The sequence below is a fragment of the Engystomops pustulosus genome, chromosome 10, assembly GCF_040894005.1.
Source record: "Engystomops pustulosus chromosome 10, aEngPut4.maternal, whole genome shotgun sequence".
Taxonomy (NCBI): domain Eukaryota; kingdom Metazoa; phylum Chordata; class Amphibia; order Anura; family Leptodactylidae; genus Engystomops; species Engystomops pustulosus.
Genome location: NC_092420.1, coordinates 30,308,630 through 30,331,699, shown reverse-complemented (window position 1 = coordinate 30,331,699; position 23,070 = coordinate 30,308,630). Strand labels below are relative to the sequence as shown.

The 23,070-nt window shown below is 42.7% G+C and overlaps 1 protein-coding gene across 1 annotated transcript in view; it reads right to left on the bottom strand.

Annotated features, from left to right (window-relative positions):
* The window catches only part of RAC2 (Rac family small GTPase 2), a 51,074-nt gene that overhangs the window by 3,440 nt on the left and 24,564 nt on the right, over window positions 1-23,070 (bottom strand). Inside the window, exons 5-6 of the mRNA XM_072127356.1 lie at window positions 15,836-15,995; window positions 11,099-11,231 (exon numbers count right to left, since the gene is read on the bottom strand). Of these exons, the coding sequence (XP_071983457.1) occupies window positions 11,101-11,231; window positions 15,836-15,995 (291 nt within the window). The 3' untranslated portion in view covers window positions 11,099-11,100. The remainder of the gene's footprint in view (window positions 1-11,098; window positions 11,232-15,835; window positions 15,996-23,070) is intronic.

Here is a 23,070-nt window from a genome sequence, read left to right as displayed (position 1 = left end):
AAAACACCAAAGTTTATAAAGTTAACAGAATAACATTTTTTAAAAAAGATAACAATGAGCAAAATTAAGACACATTTCAGAAAGTTATTTCTTGAAATTCCTCGAAATTTCACACAAAGTTGGGAGTTACGGTTTTTAGTATAAAGCTAAAGTTAGTAAATACAGAAAGGACAGGGACCGCGCCAGTGCGTTCTGAGAGCCGGTGAGATTTGAAAAGAGAACTGATGACCACCCACGGTCACCGGCTCTCAGAATGCGGCTGGCATCATATTACGGTGGAGCCTGATGGTGCTTTGCAGAGCACCACAGGCAAATTTGCATATCCTATAAGTATATTTATACCTCAATATAAATTGAGGGTCTAATACCCGCTGTACTTAAGTCCCATCATATTCAACTATAAGCCTAGAGATATTCTGCAGCTGAACCACAGACATATAACAGAGATTTTTGTCAAGTGGAGATTATCCTTCCATATAAAAGCTGTAGCAGCTGCCATAACGGAGGATGTCATTTCCTTAGATAAGAAACAATGACATAAGTCTCATGTGATGTGAAGATCAACTTCATCTTTATCTTCTGGCAAATTTTGTCAGGATTGATGTCTATCTAATGTATATAGCAGTACATGAAAACAGCATTGCACTACAAGAGAGCAGGTTGTAAGAGGGGCAGACCACTTGCTTTCTCTCCAATAATGATTTCTTTGTTAGCCCTCTGGCACCTCAGGCATAGCTACCAACTTTTGGGCTAGAGAAAGAGGGACAAAACGTCCCTCCCCCTTTTTCTAAACCACATCCATTGTCCTGCCCCTTGCCACTCCCCCAACCATAGTATAATATGGCCCCCACATATATGGCCCCCCTTCTTGTGGCCAATCACCCTATGGACCCATATAATACCGCATAACGCAACTCAGCAACATTTAATGCCACCTCTTTAATTTTATACTCCCTTTACATTCTGTACTTTTGCTTCCTTCCCTTTCATTGTGGCACGCTCTTTCTCCTCTTTCCATTGTGGGTGCCTGTCCTCCATCCCCCTCATATTGTGGCACTCTGTCCTCCATCCTCAGCTTACTGTGACCTCCTGTCCTCTATCCTCCTCTTACTAAGACCTCCTGTCCTCCATTCTCCTCATACTGTGGCCTTCTGTCAGTGGTGTGACTTGAAGTTGATGAGTCCCAGTCTCTGCCAGGCTCGCTGACATGACTATAACATATGTTTTATAGTAATAGTCTTCTCATATGGGAAAGTGACACCTTATGGGCCCCCTAAGCCTCTTGGTCCCAACCTCTGCACCTCCAGAAGTTACGCCTCTTCCCCCTGTCCTCCATCCTCCTCATATTGTGGCCCCCTTTCCTTGTCCTCTACCCTCCTCTTACTGTAACCTCCTGTCCTCCACCCTCATCTTACTGTGACCTCCAGTCCTCCATCCTCCTCTAACTGTGGTCTCCTGTCCTCCATTCTCCTCCTACTGTGGCATTCTCTCCTCCACCCTTCTCTTACTGTGGCCTCCTGTCCTCCATCTTCCACTTACCATGGCCCCCTGTCCTCCTTCTTCCTCTTACTTTGGCCTCCTGTCCTCCTTCCTACTCTTACTGTGGCCTCCTGTAATCCATCCCTCTCCTACTGTGGCTTCCCTTGTGTCTCTGCAGCAGTCCCACTTGCTATTCTCCCAGGTTCTGAATGTGACACAGAGGAGGGGGTGGGGTCAGCCAAGGAGAGGTGCTGCCTCCTCACATGACTCCTTCAGATACATGTTAGGAGTTAGCAGGAGCTGATCCCACCTCCTTCTGGCCCCAATGCTTTGGCTGCTCTGCAGATGTAATGTATGGGACCAGGAGGAGGCAGGACAAACCAGGGCAGTGAGGGGAAGCCTGGGATATTCTCCCAACCACCTGGGATGGCATAACAGAGGTAAAAAAATGGGACAGTCCCACCAAATCCGAGATGGTTGGGAGCTATGCTTCAGGTGTTGCAACTCAGCTTCTCCATTAGCTATGAAGGTCTGCACTGCGTGCAATATAAGGAGACCATATGAAGAGACAGATTGTGTGAGGTAAAAACTTGTAAAGTAAGAGGAGCTCAGCCAAGTTCAGTTCAGTTCAAGTTGCCCAGTCGGGCCGGACGTTCCAGCAAGCTTGTCTGATGTCTTGTGCTATTGTTTTGTATTCCTGTTGTGACCTCGGTTCTCCTATTGACTTTCATCCTGTTCCGTCTGCCTTGACCTATTGCTACATTCCCGACTCCTACTCCGTGCTGCCCATCCTGACCTCCTGCCTGTCCCTGACTACGATTCTGTCTAACGTCTGTGTACCTCGCCTTGGCTGCCACCGCTGACAAAGTCGTACCTGTGGAATGACCTGGTGGTACCACGTCACATCAAGTCCAACCCGCTTCGTGGCGGGCTCTGGTGAAGACTGGGTGCTACTTAGATTCCGGTCCCAGGTGTCGGCTTACATAATCGTCCGCGGTGGTCCAGTGGGTTCACGACCCCTGGAGCCAGACAATTTCTTACAAATTAAGGTCTTATATTTACTTTTTAAGTCTTGATTATAAAAAATGATAGACTATGCATATACATTAACCACAATTACAATCCTCAACCACAATTCATCCACAAAGGAAACAATTAGAAAAATAACAGTCCAAAGCTAGTAGTTCAGGTCACAATTAGCGCTTTTAAACAAAAAAACTTTTGTTGAGGGAAAGCCATTTGTTAAGAAGACAAAGTCTAGAAATAAAAGTCTCTTCACTGATTTACTATATTGCACCTAGTAATGTCTCCAAGACACATATCAAGGGATGTAGCGGCACGGAGAATTTCAATCCTACTTTAATCAAGGATAACACATCCCTGGTTTTTTAATTACATTTTTTATTGGTAAACACGCCTAAAAATATTACATTAAAAGGAGATTAAACAGGATGAAGCAATCACACCTGAGCCGCTCCGGCTTCGCTGTCAGCTTGTTGCTTGAGTCACTTTTTCATTTTGTCAATATCCAGCAATAAGCTGTGGCATGTACTACACAAGGCGCATACTAAGCCAACATCTCAGGACAGACAGCCAATCTGCATGTTATTTGTAGCATGTTACAGACACAATTAGGAAATATTCTTACAGATAAAGGCACACATTTAGGCCCGTTCCACAGTTGCGAGTGTGATGCGATGAACTCGCATCACACTCGCAACGCAAGCTGCCGGGAACGCACGGCCCAAACGCTGCACCACAGGAGTGAACTCAGCATGTCAGTTCACTCCTGCGGTGCAGCGTTTGGGCCGTGCGTTCCCGGCAGCTTGCGTTGCGAGTGTGATGCGAGTTCATCGCATCACACTCGCAAGTGTGGAACGGGCCTTAGGGACACATTTACTAAGGGCTATGCGCCGCACTTTTGTCAGACTTTGCACGTTATTGTAGGGGAAATCGTCTGTCAGAGGTATTTAAGAAGTGTCGCACCGACCCTTTTGTGGCGAAGCTCCGCTGGTCTCCTTCCAACACAAACTAGGGGGCGTGCCGGTGGTCGGTCTGACTGATTCGTACCGAGTGCCGTATTTAACTTGCAAATTGTGTCGCACGCTCTGTGTTAAAGATGCACCACAAAAAAGATGGTGAACTCTGTCGGACCTGAGCGGGGAAGCAACACATTCATGATTTCTGGCGCACGATCTGAATCGGACGCACCCAGCATTACAGATGGAAATAGCACTTTTAGTGAAGTTTCTGACTTTCTAAGTAAATGTGCCCCATAAAGTGGTTCCTACACTTCATATCTGGAAATGGTCACTATTTATCTGTGTACAGTGGTACACGTTTACTAAGGTCCTTGCGCAAGTTTTCTGTCGGACTTTAGGTGCAAACTGCTTGCACATATATTTAAGAAGTAGCCGCACCCCATTTGTGTCGCACGTTACCGTTTTGCGTTGCGGCTGCACTATGCTTCAGGCGACAAAAATTTCTGCACTGAAGGGGGCATAATTGTGCCACACGCCCTATGTTAAAGGTGCACCAAAAAACTAGTACTGCACTCTGTCTGAGCAGTGCAGAGGACGCCAGATTATTGCAGAATATGCGCCAGAAATCCTGAATTTGGTGCCCCCTGCACTAAACACAGAACACAACTACACAACATCACATACACTGCATAAAACACAATATCGAAGATCAGCTATAAATGAATCAGTAACCAGGTAACAGCCTCACATACTTCAATGTCAGATTCACCTTTACACGGCCATCCTACTTGAATGCACAAAGAATACTACCCACAATGCATTTATCCCAGGTATCTAAGAAATGGTAAGAGGATTTTCCAATTGCTCCAGACAAGGTCCCAAGGTCCATAATAGTGATGTGCAGACCCAATAAATTTCAGGTTCGCCACAATTTGGGGGGTAATCATTGCTCTCTGTGACTTCTTTGGCTTTGCTGGTAGTATTTGAAGAGTTAACAACCTTGATCGGTTCTGGTTACCACTGGGGAAAGTTAACAGGTCCAGACCCGACTTTGATTGATAGGCTCAGACTCAAACCCACAGTTTGTGGTTCTGTGCTCAACACTACTCCATAATTGTAGAGCCAATCACATGCCATGACAAGTAAACAGTAAAGACTAAAGGAAACCTTCCACTTTAAAATGGTAGTTATAAGCCTCAAATACCTTGCACCAGCTCAGGGTGAGCTGGTGCTGGAGCATATCTTCATAATTTTCAGAAATCGCTGTATTGCTTGAAAAACTTTTTTATTCAGTAGATTTCAACCCCCCTTCGGTGCACCATAAAACATTCTCGGTGCACCATGTGCGCGACCGTGCGTGTGCCTGAATAGGAAGTACCAGAGAGCCGGTGACGTCACCGAGCTCTCGGGCACTTCCTATTCAGGCGCACACGCGGTCGCGAGCATGGTTCGCCGAGAACATATTATGGTGCGCCGAAGGGGGAATGAAATCTAATAAATGAGCAATACAGCGGTTTCTGAAAATTATGAAGATATGCTCCAGCACCAGCTCACCCTTATAACTACCATCTTAACATGGTAGGTTTCCTTTAAATGTAGATGGAGAGAGCAGCTCCAAATATCGTCAGCCTGCAGTTTTGACTATCCAAAACTATTATGTAAGAGAGATGATTAATCATAACCTCTGTGTGTGCTGTTAGTTGCAAAAATAAAAAAATAGTCTTGTATTCCAGGGGTTATAGCTTCAAGTGCGCTGAGGACGTTTCTGCACTCTAAACTCTCTGCATTGAACTTCTTTCTAGCTACTTCTATCTGCTCTGAGTAACTTCTGTAGTTTTGAGCCATAATAAAGCATAGGGGAGGGGTTTGGGAGCAGCTCTGTACAGTGAGCTAAGAGCATAGCAGTGTAAGTACATGCACACAGTACACATGGATACAATACAGGAATATAAATGCATTTCTCACAGTCCTGCTGCTACTAGCAACAGACACAATTGTATAATTACTGCATATACTCGTGCATAAGCCGAGTTTTTCAGCTCACCTCGGTTTATACACGAGTCAATAAAAAAATAAACTTATATACAGGCGGTCCCCTACTTAAGAACACCTGACTTACATACGACCCCTAGTTACAAACGGACCTCTGGATATTGGTAGTTTATTGTACTTTAGCCTTAGACTACAATAAACAGCTGTAACAGTTATCACAGGCGTCTGTAATGAAGCTTTATTGCTAATCCTGATTCTTATGACAACCCAACATTTTATAATCCAATTGTCACAGAGACCAAAAAAAATTTGGCTGGGGTTACAATGATAAAGTATACAGTTCCGACTTACATACAAATTCAACTTAAGAACAAACCTACAGACTCTATCTTGTATGTAACCCGGGGACTGCCTGTACTCACCCTCCGGCGCCCCCGATGCTCAACGCGGCTGCCCAATGTCGGCAACACTCCTCTTCTGTCTTCCCTGCGGCTCCTCTTCTTTCTTTGGTCTTCTGTAACAGCCAGCACAGATGCGGCCATGTTATCTGCTGCTCAGCGCATACTATGACATCATCAGTGGTCGCATCATAGTATGTGCCTGCCGGCAGAGCGCATAGCCGCATCTCTGCCAGCTGTTATAGAAGACCAGAGAAAGAAGAGGAGCCACAGGGAATACAGAAGAAGAGCCCCACCGACATCAGGGAGCTGCGCTGAGCATCGAGGCCGCCAGAGGAGTATACAACTTTATTTTTTTTAAGTGCTAGGTGGACAGGCTGTATACTACTGGGGGCTGGCAAACTGTATATTACATGGGGGCTGGCAGGCTGTATACTACTGGGGGCTGGCAGGCTGTATACTACTGGGGGCTGGCTGGCTGTATACTATAGGGGGCAGACTGGCTGTATATTACAGGGGGCAGGCTGGCTGTATACTACAGGGGGAAGGCTGGCTGTATACTACAGGGGGAAGGCTGGCTGTATACTACATGGGGAAGGCTGGCTGTATACTACATGGGGAAGGCTGGATATATACTACCGGGGGCTGGCTGGCTATATACAGGTAGTATACAGGCTGGCTGTATACTACAGGGGCAGGCTGGCTGTACATTACAGGGGGCAGGCTGGCTGTATACTACAGGGGGCAGGCTGGCTGTATACTACAGGGGCCAGGCTGGCTGTATACTACAGGGGCCAGGCTGGCTGTTTACTACATGAATGCAGGCTGGCTGTATACGACAGGGGCAGGCTGGCTGTATACTACAGGGGGCTGGCAGGCTGTATACTACACGGTTGCTGGCTGGCTATATAATACTGGGGGCTTGCTGGTTATATAGTACTGGGGGATGGCTGGCTATATACTACAGGGGGCTGGCTGACTATATAATACTGGGGGCTTGCTGGCTATATACTGGGGGAGGCTGTGACTAATGCATTTCCCACTCTCGGCTTATACTCAAGTCAATACCGGTAGGTTTTCCCAGGTTTTGGTGGTAAAATTAGGGGCCTTGGCTTATACTTGGGTCAACTTATAAATGAGTAAACATGGGGATAATATCTGTGTACACAGTTTTGTATGGTCACTTTTGACGGATCACCTATAATATTTGATTCTAATGAACCTCTTTATGTACAGAATACACTGTATGTGAATTCAGCATTTTCTGCGAGCATTTTTATTACAGGAATCTCTTCCCCTATGAGCAGGAGCATTTGGAGTAATTGGAAGAACAGTTGTGGGAGAACAAATTGGCTGTGGCTATTCTCCAGGCTCTGGAAGCAGACACCTGTCTTCTGTCAATTGAGAGAATATATGACATGTTGTGATGCTCCTTATTTTTTTACAGAATACACACAAATATATTTGTAAGAATAGATTTAAAGTGGACCTGTCCCCTCTCCTGGCATACCTGTCTTAGAAAATAATTGTAGTCTCTATCTAAGTATTCTGGCGCACATTTTCTTTGAAATCTGTACTATTCGGTGTTTCTCGTGCCCACGCACCCTAGAGCATCTGATAGTACATCAGCACTTTTATAGCAGCCCATTGCCTTGCCCTGAAGACATCACAGGATGTCAAGGAGGAGGTGGGCGATTATGGCTCATGGGTTTGACCATGGAACTTAAAATGTTAACATGGGCTTTTAATGTGAGCTTTATAATACAGCAGAAACCCACCCTATATGGAGAGGAGTCTGCAAGCCCTCTCTATACAGGGTTAACAACTGTGTACCGTATGTATGATATAAATCATTAAAGGATTAATAAAAGGAACAGAATAAACTGAATCCATTAAAAAACATATTACAACGACATATATTTTAAAATTCTTCAACTTTGTGTTCCTGTACAGCTCCTCCCTCCCTGCTCAGCCTGGTGAGCTGATATCATTGGAAGAGGGAGGATCTGTACAGGAGCACAAAGGTGGGGGCTGAGAGATGAGCAGTCTACAGCACATAAAAGTCACATGTTGTTTTTTGAAATGCATCCAAACCAAAGCCCAACCCCTAGGACTACACAGAGGATTCTGTCAGGGTGCAAAGTAAGGTATAACACACAATTATATTGTGTGAATTATTAGAGAAAGCAGAAATACGTATTTGCAATGCATGGGTAATGGACTTTTGCAACCTGTCTTTAGGGAAAATGAGGTCCCTGGTGACAGGTTCCCTTTAAATATAACTTATAACAACAGGCAGGACATTAAAAAAATGTTTCCTTGATTATTTTAAAAATTACGAGGTTTAAAGGATTAAAGCAGTTGTCCAAGATGTAGATATTGATGTCCTATCCAAGATGTAAATATTTTTGGTCTAGCCAGCTCTGAACGCTACGACCTACGACCAAAGCAGCTGATCAATAAGAGTGCTGAGACAGACCACAACTGATCCGATATTGATGATCATTGTATCAAAGTAAATAAGATTGAAACAAGACATTTGTCCATCTAGACCAGGGGTCCCCAAATTACGGCCTGCGTGCCGTTTTTATCCGGCCCCGCCCAACAGTCAAAGCCTCCTTCTGTCCGGACAGGAAGCTCCTACCCATCACTGTATAGTGCTCTATGCCGCCGGAACTTGGAGCTCGATTACTATTACTGCAGGTGGAGCAATGTGGCCAGAAGACAACCCCGGCGCACATCGGTCCTTGAACCTGGATGCGCGGCCGCGTGATTACGTCATCATGCACACGTGCACACCTTCCTGTGCGGCAGCAACCAGAAGAAAGGCGAAGCAGGAGCCACTGCCAGAGGTGAGTATAGGATTTTTTTTTTAAACAGCAGTGAAAAGATTGTGCTGACCAGGGGCCCTTATATGTGAAATAATTAATGGTGGAGGGGCAGCATATGGAACAATTAATGGTGGAGGGGCATCTTAGGGAATAATTAGGGGTGGAGGGACAGCATAGGGAATAATTAATTATGAGGGGCAGCATAGGAAATAATTAATGGTGGGTGGCAGCATATGAAATAATTAATGGTGGGGTGCAGCATATGGAATAATTAATGTTGGGGGACAGCATATGGAATAATTAATGGTGGAGGGGCAGCATAGGATATAATTAATGGTGGGGCAGCATATGAAATCATTAATGGTGGAGGGAAGCATAGGAAATAATTAATGGTGGGGGATAGCATAGGAAATAATTAATGGTTGGGGCAGCATATGAAATAATTAATTGTGAGGGGCAGCATAGGAAATAATTATGAGGGGCAGCATATGAAATTATTAATTATGAGGGGCAGTATAGGAAATAATTAATGGTGGGGGCAGCATATAAAATAATTAATTATGAGGGGCAACATAGGAAATAATTAATGGTGGGGGTCAACCAAAAGCAGGCTCATACTTCCCATTCAGATGCTGGTAAGTACTTGCTCTTTACTTTAAATATTGTATTGTAATGTTCCTGCTTTGTATTTTCACTAAAGAATAAGATATGTGCAGTGTACAGTGGAATTTCTTTTTTTTTTTTTTTTTTTTTAAACTTTAGTTCGGCCCTCCAACGGTTTTGGAAGGACCGTGAACGGCCCCCAATGTAAAAAGTTTGGGGACCCCTGATCTAGACCAACCTATAAAACTGATGATAAAGTAGGGAAAATCAACATCCCAACCCCAAATACCGCAGCCAGAATAACAACCTTGCAGGCTGTCATGGCAATCGATTGCTGCTCCCCGATGATGTCACGGGAAGCGACGATTATAATAAAGATAGTTGCGCCCTTGGACTGCCTTTTAAATTCCACACGGCGGCTCTGCTGGCGGTATCGTTCAATACCGCTCAATAATAAAGATAACATATTATTTTTATTGTACACTGAACTGCCTAAAAAGAAAAAACTAAAAACCTAAATCAGAATGAATAATCACCAAGAAAGAGTTAACAAAATCTCATAAAAAAGTGGATATCATCCCGGAAATAATAAGGCCTGTAAAATGTGACAATGCAACTCTGCTCTGAATGGCGCTTCTTCCATGCTATACCCAGCCGTGTGGCCGTACAGCAGTTTAACACAACATATGGGGTATCAGCATTCTTTGGAAAACAAGTTACAAATTGTAGTGTTAACAAGCTTCTTAAAGTTGGTTTCTCATACATTCAGGGGTGTAGTTTCCCAAAGCGGACATTTGGGAAATGTTTATAAAGTTATTTGGGTGCTATGACTATCTACTTAAAAAGAAAAGAATTTAGAACTTTGAAAATTGAGAATTTTTTCAACTTTTTGACATATTTCAATTTTTTTTAACAATTAAACGCAAAAGATATCATCCAAATATATCCACTATTGGAAAAAAAATTGTGCTTGGCCCGGAAGCCCAAAAGTGGCTTGGTCCTTAAGGCGTTAAAGGGGCTTGGCTGACTAGGCCTAGGAGGAGCAGGGAGGTGTGGGCATGGCTAGACTACCATTGGACTCCTGCACTGTTTCTCCTCCTGATCTTTCTGTTCAGGAGGCCTTGAAGGGAAGCTACAATAATAATCTGAATTTCTCCACTTTCTTTCTTTCTTTGATGTCCTCAGGACATCAATACGATTGAAAGCTGTGACAAATGGAGCGATAAGTTACTGCTTAAATTGCCACGTCTGCACTTTGCAATAAATATGTGGGTTTTTGTTGTTTTCCTTCTCTAAAAGCTTTGCCATCATTGCTTTATAGCTTCCATGCATGTGCATTATGGTTTCCACTAAAGTGTTTTTCAATTCTGCAAAGAGCCGAGCCAATAACCACCAAGTTACAGCGAGACACAAGAATATGTTTCATCTCATCTTTGTTGAAGATAATTCCTGAATGGATGTTAGAGGCTTCCTATCTTTTTAAGGGTGGAACAGTGTATTACCTAGTCAGGTCAATATTGAGTTCCTTGGGTGTAACTAGAGATAGATGGATGGATAGATGGATGGATAGATGGGTAGATGGATGGATGGATAGATGGATGGATAGATGGATGAATAGATGGATGGATGGGGATATGGATGGATAGATGGATAGATGGATGGATGGATGGATGGATGGATGTGGAGGACCTACTAATGGTCTTACCATGGGTGCTAGACTATTAAATCCAAAGTATTCTGATCCATACAGGATGACAACTTTCTAATGAGGTGAAATATTCAATATTAGATGACAGATATGATTTTAGCTCACCTTTACAGCAAGAGGCATCCGTGTTTCTTAGGTCTGGAAGGTGGTGGACATAGCACTGCTCTAATAGCCTCATCAAACACTGTCTTAAGACCACGCTGTGTAAGAGCCGAGCACTCTAGATACTTCACGGCCTCTGTAGAAGAGACAAAGAAACAAAGAAGAAGAGCAAGAACCGGAATGAAACATTTGGATAATAGGTGGAACGCAAGTAGGCACAAGAGCGGATAAAGACAAGGACATTGTCGGTAGATTGTCGACGTGAGCGGGGTAAACAGCAGGCTGGCGTATTATTTATCACGGCAGCGCGGCTCGATACAGTGTTTACATTCAGACCTTGTCTTTGCTCAACCAAAAACAAGATCATTATCCATTCTTCTCAACAGCATCATTAGTCTTTCCCACAGCTTATTTTCATGAATGCTTTTACCACGCTGACAATTTCAAATGGGACAAATGGGATTTATTCAACCCTACTACAGTCTGCATTCTTAATCCCAGCTACATTTACCCCAAGACTCACTGATTCTTTATATTCTTTATATAATGTATAGAAGTCTATTTTGGTGAAACCATAATACCCCTTGTTATGGTTTTACCAAAACAGACTTCTATGCATTATATTAAGATAAACGCTTTTCCAATATAGGTCCTGTTGTCATGGTTTTCAAGATCTCTGTTTGCATTAATGAATAGGAACCCAATACTCTTCTAGCCACCATGTAAGGGTCATTACTGATAAATGCCCTATATTGCTGGCCATATACCGTAATTTAGTCAACTATTACGACTCCTCAATACAACTGCCCTCTTGGCCAGGTTGACTCAGCAGCCGGTTTGGGCCCCTGAGACCAGCCTCCGAAGGGGATCCCTTTAAACTGTGTGCCCGGGTGTCGGCACTGGTGGATTCTGGGAAATATGCTAATTATGATTCCATGATGGGATAAGGAAAACAATGGGGCACATTTACTTACCTGGTCCTAAGATCCTGCGCCCGATATCCTGCATGTGTCGCTTCATGGTGTATGTAAGTGCTTGGTCTTGCGACACAATTTGAAAGTTAGATGCTGCACTCAGTCCGAATCAGTAGCATTTTCCAACTGTACGCCCCCCAATTTCTATCACATGAAAGCCAGCGCAGCTACACCTAAATCCGATCACGTGCGACACAATGCCAGCACAGACAGCTGTTACATCCCTTTCACAGCCATCCAAAACCTGAAAACATTGGAAAGTCTGAAGAAAAAGTGCGATCTGCACCCCTTAGTAAATAAGCCCCATTATGTCTTTGTAAGGCATTGTAGTACCCTGTTTTCCTTATCCTATCCTAGAAAACATGCTTGCATGATTCCATTTCTGTGGAAGTGACCAAAGGCAGGGAGACCTGATTTGCCTCTACGGAAAGTTGTGCTGAGAATTATATATAGGGTAAATCTCATGGAAGTAGATGGCAGTCAATAGAGTACCCATTGGGGCTTATTTACTAAGGGACCGCTGCCGCACTTTCAGTGGGTTTTCTGACGTTTTAGGGATTTGCGCCGCTTTGACAGGTATTTAACTGGGGATTTTATTACACGCGACCGGACTTTGGTGCTGCACTGGCTTTCATGCGACAGAAATTGTGGGGCTTGCCATAGGACGATCCGACTGATTCAGACTGCAGAGTGCAGGATTTAACTTTCAATTTATGTCCCAAGATCAAGCACTTACATGCACTAGGACAGTGATGGCGAACGTTTTGGGGACAGAGTGCCCAAGCTACAACCAAAACCCACTTATATCCCTCAAAGTGCCAACATGACAATGTAAGCAGTAACTTACTGATCGCTGCTGTATCACAGGTTTTAATCGTATTGGGGTTCTGAGTTCACCAATACATTAGAAAGATGGAGAACTTTGGATTGAAGCTTTTCTCCAGGGTCCCCTGAAGAGGAAGAACCAGGGGACAAAAAGCAGGAGATCAAATGACTATCCATCTCTATTCAACCCTTCACACTCCTCCTTTAGTCCTGGCAGCCAAGGATGTCACTTTAAAATGGTGCTGAGCATTGCATGTCCTGGGATGTACTGGACCGCAGGAGGAAGCTTTGAGTCTTGTCTGGCAAACTTTGTGTTGGGGCGATGGCATGGGTGCCCACAAAAAGGGCTCTGAGTGCCACCTCTGGCACCCGTGCCATAGGTTCGCCACCACTGCACTAGGATGATGAAGGTGAACTCCGGGGGACCTAAGCAGGGAAACGACATATGTAGGATATCGGGCGTTGGGCGTTGGACAATGCACTTTCAGGGAACGCGTCAGGATGGGTAAGTAAATGTGCCCCATTGTGTTCCTCTTTTTGGTGCTTGTTGGAAGTTTCTGTTATATCAGACTGGCATCGTATGCAGTAGCTCATATTTGGCACAGTCAGTAGATTAGCATAAAATCCCAACATAACTTCTGAGTCACTATTTATTTTGGCTATCATTTTCCGCTCCAGTTTCCCTCCAGTCACAGTATATCATGACAATGATAAAATAGAGATTTAAACATTCGGCTGTAAATTTGCATCTCCCATGTGAGTGCTATGTATAATTAACAAGACATGTCAAAACTGTTAAACCGGGAAAGGATAAGCAGATGTCTTAAGTCATAAAAACCGATCTATCCATTAATTATCGTATATTCAGTCTATTGGGTAGAATAGCACTAGAACACCAATTATAACCAATGTGTCTCAAAACGAGATCACAGAACAATACTAAGGCTTGACATTTCAGAATGGGACATTTACAAATTCTATCAAAAATATGATCGAGAAGTTATAGAGTCTCGTTATGGAGACTTTGCCAATTAAGGCCGCCTTGTAGGCGTGTGGAGACTACTAGCCATTGATGCTCCTCTGGGGGATTCTGGATTTGCTAAATGCAAATAAGCTTTCCAGAATGGGAAAAGGAAAACCACAGGCAGCCCCCTTAACACCAAGTATGACTTTCAAGAAGCCTAATAACATGATGCAGTACTAAAGCCAAACCAGTACATCTGTTCCAAAAGAAACCAATTCCCAGGTGAGGACAACATTGTTTCGATGTGGTTGCATCTCTTCAGTACAGTGTAGGGAACTGGTTTGCCTCAGTGAAATGCTTTTGACTAGGTTCAGGTAGTAAGATTATTCCTTATGGACCCTAGTCAAAAGCCTCTCACTCAGTTTAACCAGTTCCCTACACTGAAGAGACACAACCACATTGGGTTGTCTTCAGTTGGGAATCTGTTGGGAATACTGGTTTGGTTTAATCCCGCATGATGTCATTAGGCTTGTTCCACTGCCAAGATTCCTCAATCTCAATAGCTGGTGTACTTCCAGGACTACATCACTTCCACGGGCCCTCTACCTCAATTATTAAGTCCAACCACATTTGAGAAGGTGTGCCTTGCTACATCTACGCCTACCCAGATGATTTCTTTGGTCTATTCAATGTTTATGCGGGGAGAGATGGTGGACTCTCTATCCCATTTCACCACCAATCTTGGTAAATCTTTTACTCCTGACCCCCCGAATCTCGATGGATTGAAGCCTTTGACTCAATTCAGAAGAGCTGCGGGCTGACAACGATGGCACATACAAGGCGCCCAATGACCCGTCAACTACAGATGCCTGGTTGACTCCTGGCAGCTGCCTGTCTGTGGTGGGTACCTGAATGCTGGTCATTCCTTGATAACCCTGTACCTGTACTCATTCAAGCCAGTCCCACTCCTCTTCAACTTCCACCCTCCTAGTCCACAACAACCCTCCTTCCCATATGTTTGTTGTCTGCCTTTGTGTGGTTCCCAAGTTACACAGTTGCTGTTGGTCGCTCATTCCTTATTCCATATTTTTATAGTTACCTGATTTAGACATCACTTTAACTTTTGCACAAATTGTTGCTTATAATATGTTCTTTTCTTTGCATATGCAATGCCATAACTGTGGCACTGTTTAACCTCAGCACACCATGGCCCACATTTATTAAAGTGTTTGCACCAGTTTTCTGTCTAATTTTGAAAGAACATGCAAACTGCTTGCACATGTATTTATAAAGTGTCCACAACACATTTGTGTTGCGCCTGCTCTATGCCCAACACAACACAAATTTCTGCACATACAAGGGGCGTTCTGATGCACAGTTGGACCATGCGCCATATTTATTACAGCAACTAGGCAGAATTGTGTCACATGCTCTATGTGAAAGAAAGTTGGTGCACTCTGTCGGAGCAGTGCAGGGGGTGCCAAATTCATAAAGAATGTGTGTCACAAACTAAACTGGGGCACCCTGCCTACTACACAGGCAAAGCCACCAAGTTCACTGTTTTTCATAAATGTCGGCCATTTGACTATGTTCAGTTTGCTTGTGGAGTGGGCAGAGTGTGCCAGTGTTTTTTTGTCAGTTTTTTGCTAAATGTGGGCCAATGCGTACACTATTCAATAAAATGCTAGTGAACCATAAACCGTAAGTTAACAGTAATTGACCAAACTCACACACTTTGACAATGTTACGTGTATGTGCAGGGCCTTAACCAATAGTATCACACCATGTTTTATGTACTGTGAATGGGATAAAACAAGAGGGCTTCTCCAATGGTCGCCTTGGGAATTTTTTCTATAAAATTAGGTAATCAAAGTATGCATCACAATATCCATTACTAGAGGTCTATGTGAGGTCTTATAAGTATTAATAATAATTAGAACATTTTTGAAGAATTCCATCGTTCTTGTCCATACTTACCAATTTCCTTGGCTAGAGCCAAGCCCTGTGGGTAGGAAATTGGGGACAACTTCTTTTCTTTAAGCTTCTCGATAGTTTCTTTGTCATCACGTAGATCAAGTTTGGTTCCGACAAGAATTATTGGGGTGCTGGGGCAGTGGTGTCTGACTTCTGGAAACCACTGCAAAGGATAAAAACATAGGTCAAGGGGGAATTCATTCTCCTTATGGATATTGTCTTTGTGGGAAACCTTTTGTGGTGTACAGAGTCTTGTAAAACATATTTTCTCAGGTGGTGATTCTGGGTAAGGAATATGCATATATGTTTTTCCAGGGTGGAAAGAGGAAAACTATGCCACAAATGATACCTTAAATAAGGTAGATCTTAGTAGAGGGAGCTCTGGAGACAGACTTTATCCCCCTCCACTTTTAAAACCTATTTGCATATACCTTACTAAGGATAAAAACAATATTCCATTCATAAAATGGGTCTGAATTTATATTGCTACAAAAATTGCTTGTCCCACACTTTAGATAATGCTGACAGCTCAATGTTTGTAGTTTTCTAGTTTACGAGCTTCCAAACTTACTTCTAGTTGACAAGTTAAAGAGAGCAGCTCTCCAGCCAGACTCTCCAGCCAACCAGAAGCTAAGCACATGCTCCAAGGAAATCTAAAAACTCAACATTCAATTAAGCCTGTAATAACAGCACCCCATTGCGGCTCAATCAAAACATTGGATTTGTATCTATCCTTGGAGCACAGACTGACCTACTAATTCTCATTTTTATGATGTTGCCATATGTTTCCTTGTTGTTGGTGTGGACAGAGCAAACAATGCTGCAAAGTAATCCACAAATCGTAATAGAAGCATCAGAATAGCTTCAATATCCAAACATAAGCGGCATTCTTTCCTTTTAGAAGACAATTCTGGCTGTGCTAAAACACATAAGCTTTTCTAATTTATTGATACTATTAATTAAAGGGCTTTTCAGGTCTTAAAATCTTAAATGTTTTTCTAACAAATCTAACAACTTATCCAACATTATCACTGACTGAGAATGGGAAAGTAAGCAGACAGCTCCATTCTTTGCACAGTGGTCAGACCTGATTACTACAGGTCAGTTAGCATTTAATTGAGCTTAGCTGCAGTGACTTCTAAACAGGCTTCTAAACAGAGGTGTTACTCCCTACTGTTTTCTTTGTTAGATAACATCTAATCAGTGTGGGGTGCTGGGTGTTGGACCTCATAAATCTAATTTTGACTACTAGAAATGAGCGGACCCAACCTTTAGGTTCAATGTCCTCCATTCAGGCTACAGAGCAGCCAATCACGCAGCTTTACCCGCCGACACAGGCATCCCACAAGACCCAGAGACTGACAATTATCACTTGAAAAAGGGGAAAGTCTTTCCCCGAAATGTATTGTGACCCTGTTATAGCACGTTTTATTATGTTATTTAAAAAATCATAATTTTTATTGAAAATATGGAGAAACAGTGAGTTTGGTGGGCGCCTCCTGTCCCCCATTCTGTCTGCCATCTACCAACTAGGCATGGCTGTGATTGGCCATATGTGTCCGTCCACCAGGTGTCTACCTGGCCAATCACAGCCATGCCTAGTTGATCTGATTAGCTGCTTTGCAGTCCATCAAGCGTTGGGGCTCCGGAACGGAGGACGCTGAACCTAAAGGTCGGGTACGCTCATCTCTATTGACAACCATTCTTTTGTGTGAGCCATCAATATTTTCTGCCTTGAAAATTCTTTTCATTTTATTTATTACGGTAATAATAAGTCAATCTTCATTGGCACTTATTTGCCCTGTAGAATGGAAGATAAATGATAAGATGACATACACCCTTGTAAGGTTGATAAAAGAAGAAAAGAACTGGGGAAGTTTCTATATATTTGAAGAACCACCGCCACTGATAACTTTTTGCATTTTAAATTAACATAAAATGTAAAAAGCTAAAAACACTGGAGACAAATGTTGACTTTTTTCTGGTCATTTTATTTAACCCCTTAAGGACGCAGGGTTTTTTCGCTCATTTCTCGCTCTCCACCTTAAAAAATCCATAACTTTTTCATTTTTACGTGTACAGACCTGTGTGAGGGCTTATTTTGTGCATAACAAATTTTACTTTCCTGTAATGTTATTTATTTTAACATGCAGTGTACTGCGAAGCTGAAAAAAAAATCCAAATTTGGAAAAAATTTTTAAAAAACGCACATGTGTCACGTTCTTGTGGGCTCAGTTTTTACGACTTTGACTGTGCACTCAAAATAAAACCTCAGCTTTATTCTTTGGTTCGGTGCGATCGCGGTGATTCCAAATTTATACAGGTTTTATTGTGTTTTAATACATTTTCAAAAATTAAACGAATGTGTACAAAAAAGAAAAAAATTTTTTTGCCATCTTCAGAAGCTAATAACTTTTTCATACTTTTGCGCATGGAGCCAAAATTTTCATTGCTACCATTTTGAGGTCTGTGCGACATTTTGATCATTTTTTATTCCATTTTTTATGTGATGTAAAAAGGTGTAAAAGTCGCATTTCGGATATTTGGGCGCCATTTCCCGTCTCGGAGGTCACCGCCGGCCGTAACCGTTTTTATATTTTGATAGATCGGGCATTTTGGGACGTGGCGATACCTAAAATGTTTGTGATTTTTACTGTTCATTATGTTTTATATCAGTTCTAGCGAAAGGGGGGTGATTTGAATTTTTAATATTTTATTAATTTTTTTTATTTTTTAAACTTTTTTTTTCTTTTTTTTTTCATTATTTCTTAGATCATCAAAGGTACATTAACCCTAGATGGTCAGATCGTTCCTACCATATACTGCAATACTTCTGTATTGCAATATATGGCATTTTTGCAGCTCATTCATTACAATGAGCCACTGGCTCATTGTAACGAATCTGCAGAAGCCAGATAGCCTTGGGTCAAACGAAGACCCGAGGCTACCATGGCAACCAGATGACGTTCGGGGGCGCGGCGATCGGAATAAAGATAGCGGCGCCCGCGCGCCGCTGTCTTTTATATGCCGCCGGCGACTTTGCCGGCGGCAACGAAAGGGTTAATGGCCGCAATTGGTGCAAGCACCGACTGCGGTTATTAGCGGTGGGGGTTTGCTGCAATATGCAACAACCCCCACCCTTGTATGAAGAGGACTCAGCCCGTGAGCCCTCTTCATACATTCCCTGTACCTCTGCGCTGTAGAGTTACGGAGCAGAGTGTTAAGGGGTTAATATTTTATGTAAAATATCTCCTATTCACCTTTCAAGCCCAAGGAAATATATTTTACATGGACTTTACTGGATAGCTTTTCCATTTATCGAGTTTGATGTGTGTGGCCACTTCCTGGTTGTGACATCAGCTGACCCCATTGAAGACAGAAGAGGACATCATGTTTGTAACTGGCTGATCTGAAGCATGTGATGACCTCACTGAAGGCCCTTTGCATCAAATTAAGTACTTTTAAATGTTTAAATGCTTGTTTGTAATTGGTCGACCTGAACCATGTGATGAGAAAACATGGCAAATGGAGATTAGCCTGGGGAGTAAGGTAAAACCTCCGCTAGCTGCTAAACAGCTGCAGGTAGGCTAATTAGAGTAAATTAGAGAATTCCTTATTTTTGCTTAGTGCAGAGTTAGGAAAAGCTTTTATAGTTGTACTTAAAAAATTGTAGAGGATGTCAAATACTGTTTCCTCTAGGCAAGAAAGAGTTGTATGCAAAAACATTGCACATCCATAGGACGAATGCAACTGTATGTGGACCTTCTTACAAAGGGTTTGGATCTGACTGGCTTGCCCAGTCTCAGGCGAGCTGAGCATGGTTCTGGTACTGTTTTTATTATGGATTTAGGTTCTGCTGCTGCATTTATGTACTGAGATGGGTTTTGGTGCTTCATTTCTGTACTGGGTTGGGTTCTGGTGCTGTTTTTCTCTGCTAATCTAGGTTCAGGTGCTGCATTTTTGTACAGGGCTTAATTCTGGTGCTGTATTTATGCATAGAACTTCTGTGAACTTGGTGTAGATGCTGTATTTATGTATTCAACTTAATTCTGGAGTTGCATTTGTTTTGGCCACCTAATACACCTACCCGCTTCATACAGAGCTGGTGCAGGGGAAGGAAGTGGTCGGTGCCAAGGTGCTGTGCCCCTGCACCAAGGACCAGCAGTACAGGACACCAGGATTGCCGGAAGAGGTAAGTAAAGGTTTTTACAAGGGCATACTTCTTGCGCCGAAAACAGTGAAACTGTTGTGAAAAATTTGAATCCCACCGCTGTCCGTACAGGATGAGTATGCTCTGCATACAAATCCACTATGGTGTAGACCAACTGGTTTGTCTGACCCTTGGCCCTGTCGTTTCAGCCTCACAGAGATGTACACTATAGCTTCTGGATATATTGAATGATCATTTGTGGACTTTGGACATGGATGCAATGAAGACACATTAGAGGCTTTTGTTGCAAGGACTATAAAGGGTCATCTCTGGCAGGTTCTCTGGAGGGAGTCTGGAGCTTAGGAGACCCTGGGACTGACAAACGGCATTAGGGCCATGAAGCGGTCTATGGTGATAAGGGAGTAACAAAAAATTGTATTTTATTGGGTGTCATATAATAGATGATGGGTATCAACATGTACCAGGATTGGGGGGCAACTCATTAAATATCACATTTGATTTTTTGCCCTAGGATTATGAAGGGAAAGAAAGACGCAAACAATCGGGAACCCCATTACAATGAGATCTGTATGATAAATTGTATGAATGTGAACAAGACCTATCGGAAGGTCATACAGTATGTGGTTTCCTTGATTTCAGTGAAATAGCTAATAACCGAGAAAGCAGCTCATCTCATATTTGTAAGAATAACAAAATATATGCATCCAAGGAGGCACAGATTGTCGAGGAGGAACCAGTGTTTAATATAATATGTATAGTTGGGGGGGGGGGGTAAATAAAAAATGATCATCCTCATGGCCGGGGGCAAGATTCAATACTGAATTATTAAAAGCTGTAAATCTGGAAATGTTGGAAGCTGATTTAAACAAATCCTGTATCACCTGACCTAAGTAGAGAACGGAAGAGACAAAGTGAATAATTATTCAATAAGACGCTGCAGACAGCTGTAACCAATGGTAATCAATCAGATTGATTATTCCATATGGAGATCAATAGAAAATGAAAATACAATTACTGTACGTCTGCTTGCTGTAAGATGCAAGACACATACACATCATTCAATGTCCCTGAGATTAAGGTCACAATTATATCCACATCTTACAGTAAGGAAATATCCCGTATACACCCCCCTCACAAGAAAAAAGTAGAAAATCTGCTTATTTAAAGAAAACCTACCATTTGCTTTTCTCCATTGTGAACCAAACAACTTGAGAATGCTGTAGCTACACTGATATAGAAACGTATCTTGTTTAATCCCTGAATTGAATGGTTTTGCTTAAAAAACTACTATAAAATTATGATAAAGAGGCTCTGTTGCTCCTGTGGCTGCCCCAGCGCTTCTCCTCTTACCCGAATTCTGAAATGCTTCAGCCTTATCCTGCCCAGCTTAAAACGAGAATACATAATCACTGTGTTGTTCCTGACAGGCAGAAGTAATCAAGCGCTGCACCATCCCCCAGCTGCTGTGTATGAGTCATTCAGCTCAGGTTGATTATTCCTGTCTGGGCAGTTCAGGAAGCTCCATGTAATGTGTTAATGAACGGCAACCTGCATACAACCCAGCTTTCTCAAGGTCCTGAATTTTATAATTGTTTTTGAGCAAAACCACTCAGTTCCGGGATTAAACAAGATATGTTTCTGCATCAGTGTAGCTAAACCATTCTTAAGTTATGTTTGGTTCAAAATACATAAAAACAAACGTTAGATTTCCTTTAACTAATCACGGGACATTTTTCAGGGCTTGTCTGGCGTTCAGTTTTCTGGCATACATCTCTTGAAATGATTGAAATGACTTGGCAAAATCCAAGTGGGCATGGAAGGATGTGAAGAAGGGCTACATAACTAAACAGTCGCTGATAACAGTGCAATTCTACTCTAGGAAGGGCCTACTATTGGTCCACAAGGAATGCACTGGGTTTAAAAAGGGATTATTTACAAGAACACGTTTGGACTGTGAAACACGGACTCTATGGGGGCCACATTTCATGGACCTCACACTTCTCCAGTGATGGGACATTAACCATCATAGTTATGTATAATACAATAAGTACAGGGAGTCCTTAATTTATTACTTTTATGCTTGTGTGATGTCATCACTAAATTCTGCACCTTTAAGTGTACTTCACCTTTAACACTGTGATTTCTCTATTCAATATTTATTAAAGTTATCCAATTGTGATCCTTTGCTGCCATCTACTGCCCAAAAGGAGTGTTTATATTGGTATTACATCATGCCTGCCACTAAGGAGTTAATGTACTATCTATTTAATGTTATGTTTGAAATTCTTTGGTAGGAATGGCTGTTAAAAAGGTTCATAATATTCTAGAACTGTCTATATAGAGTAAGTCTATAAATTCAGGCTCTGTCTGTGTCTCTATGATGAGATTTCAGTGTGTCTCAATCACTGCATCCAGATTGCTGCCCAAGCAGCAGAGCCAATCTGACTCCTATTGTCAGCCATCTGAAACTAAGGTCAAGGCTGAGATACTACTAAATTTCTATTTCAAAATGTAATCATCACCATAGCCAACCAATTCACCACCTTGTTTGTGCCTGCAGGAAAGATTGTTTACAGTCTGATGTTCTGGACCATGTACCATTAAAGATACTGTGAGGTTAGCAAAGATCGTTAAGTGTGGTCTCTGCCACTGCATGCTACTAACACCAAAAGCCTCCTCTTCCCCTCATCTGTTTCCACATACACACTGGAAGTGCCTCAGGGGGGATCCCTTCTATATATTGTGGCCCCAGATGGGTGGGGATGAATCTTGTTTTTGTGGACCAAGCCACTGTGACAAGTTCCTTGGTTGAACTTGATGGACATTGAAACTATGATACTATGAAATTATATGAAAAACTACAGCCAGCAACTCCGGTCCCTGGAAATGTAGCTGCACCCACACAGTACTCAGGCACCGGTGAGCTAGCATTGCACTTGGACTCCCATCACCCAAGCAGTTAGTTCTCTGTCCAAGAAATGTGGCCAGCACACAGTCTGTGTATCTCAGACCTCACATGTTCTTATGAATAAGTCTGAAGGTTTAATAACTTCTTTGCCCCACAGAT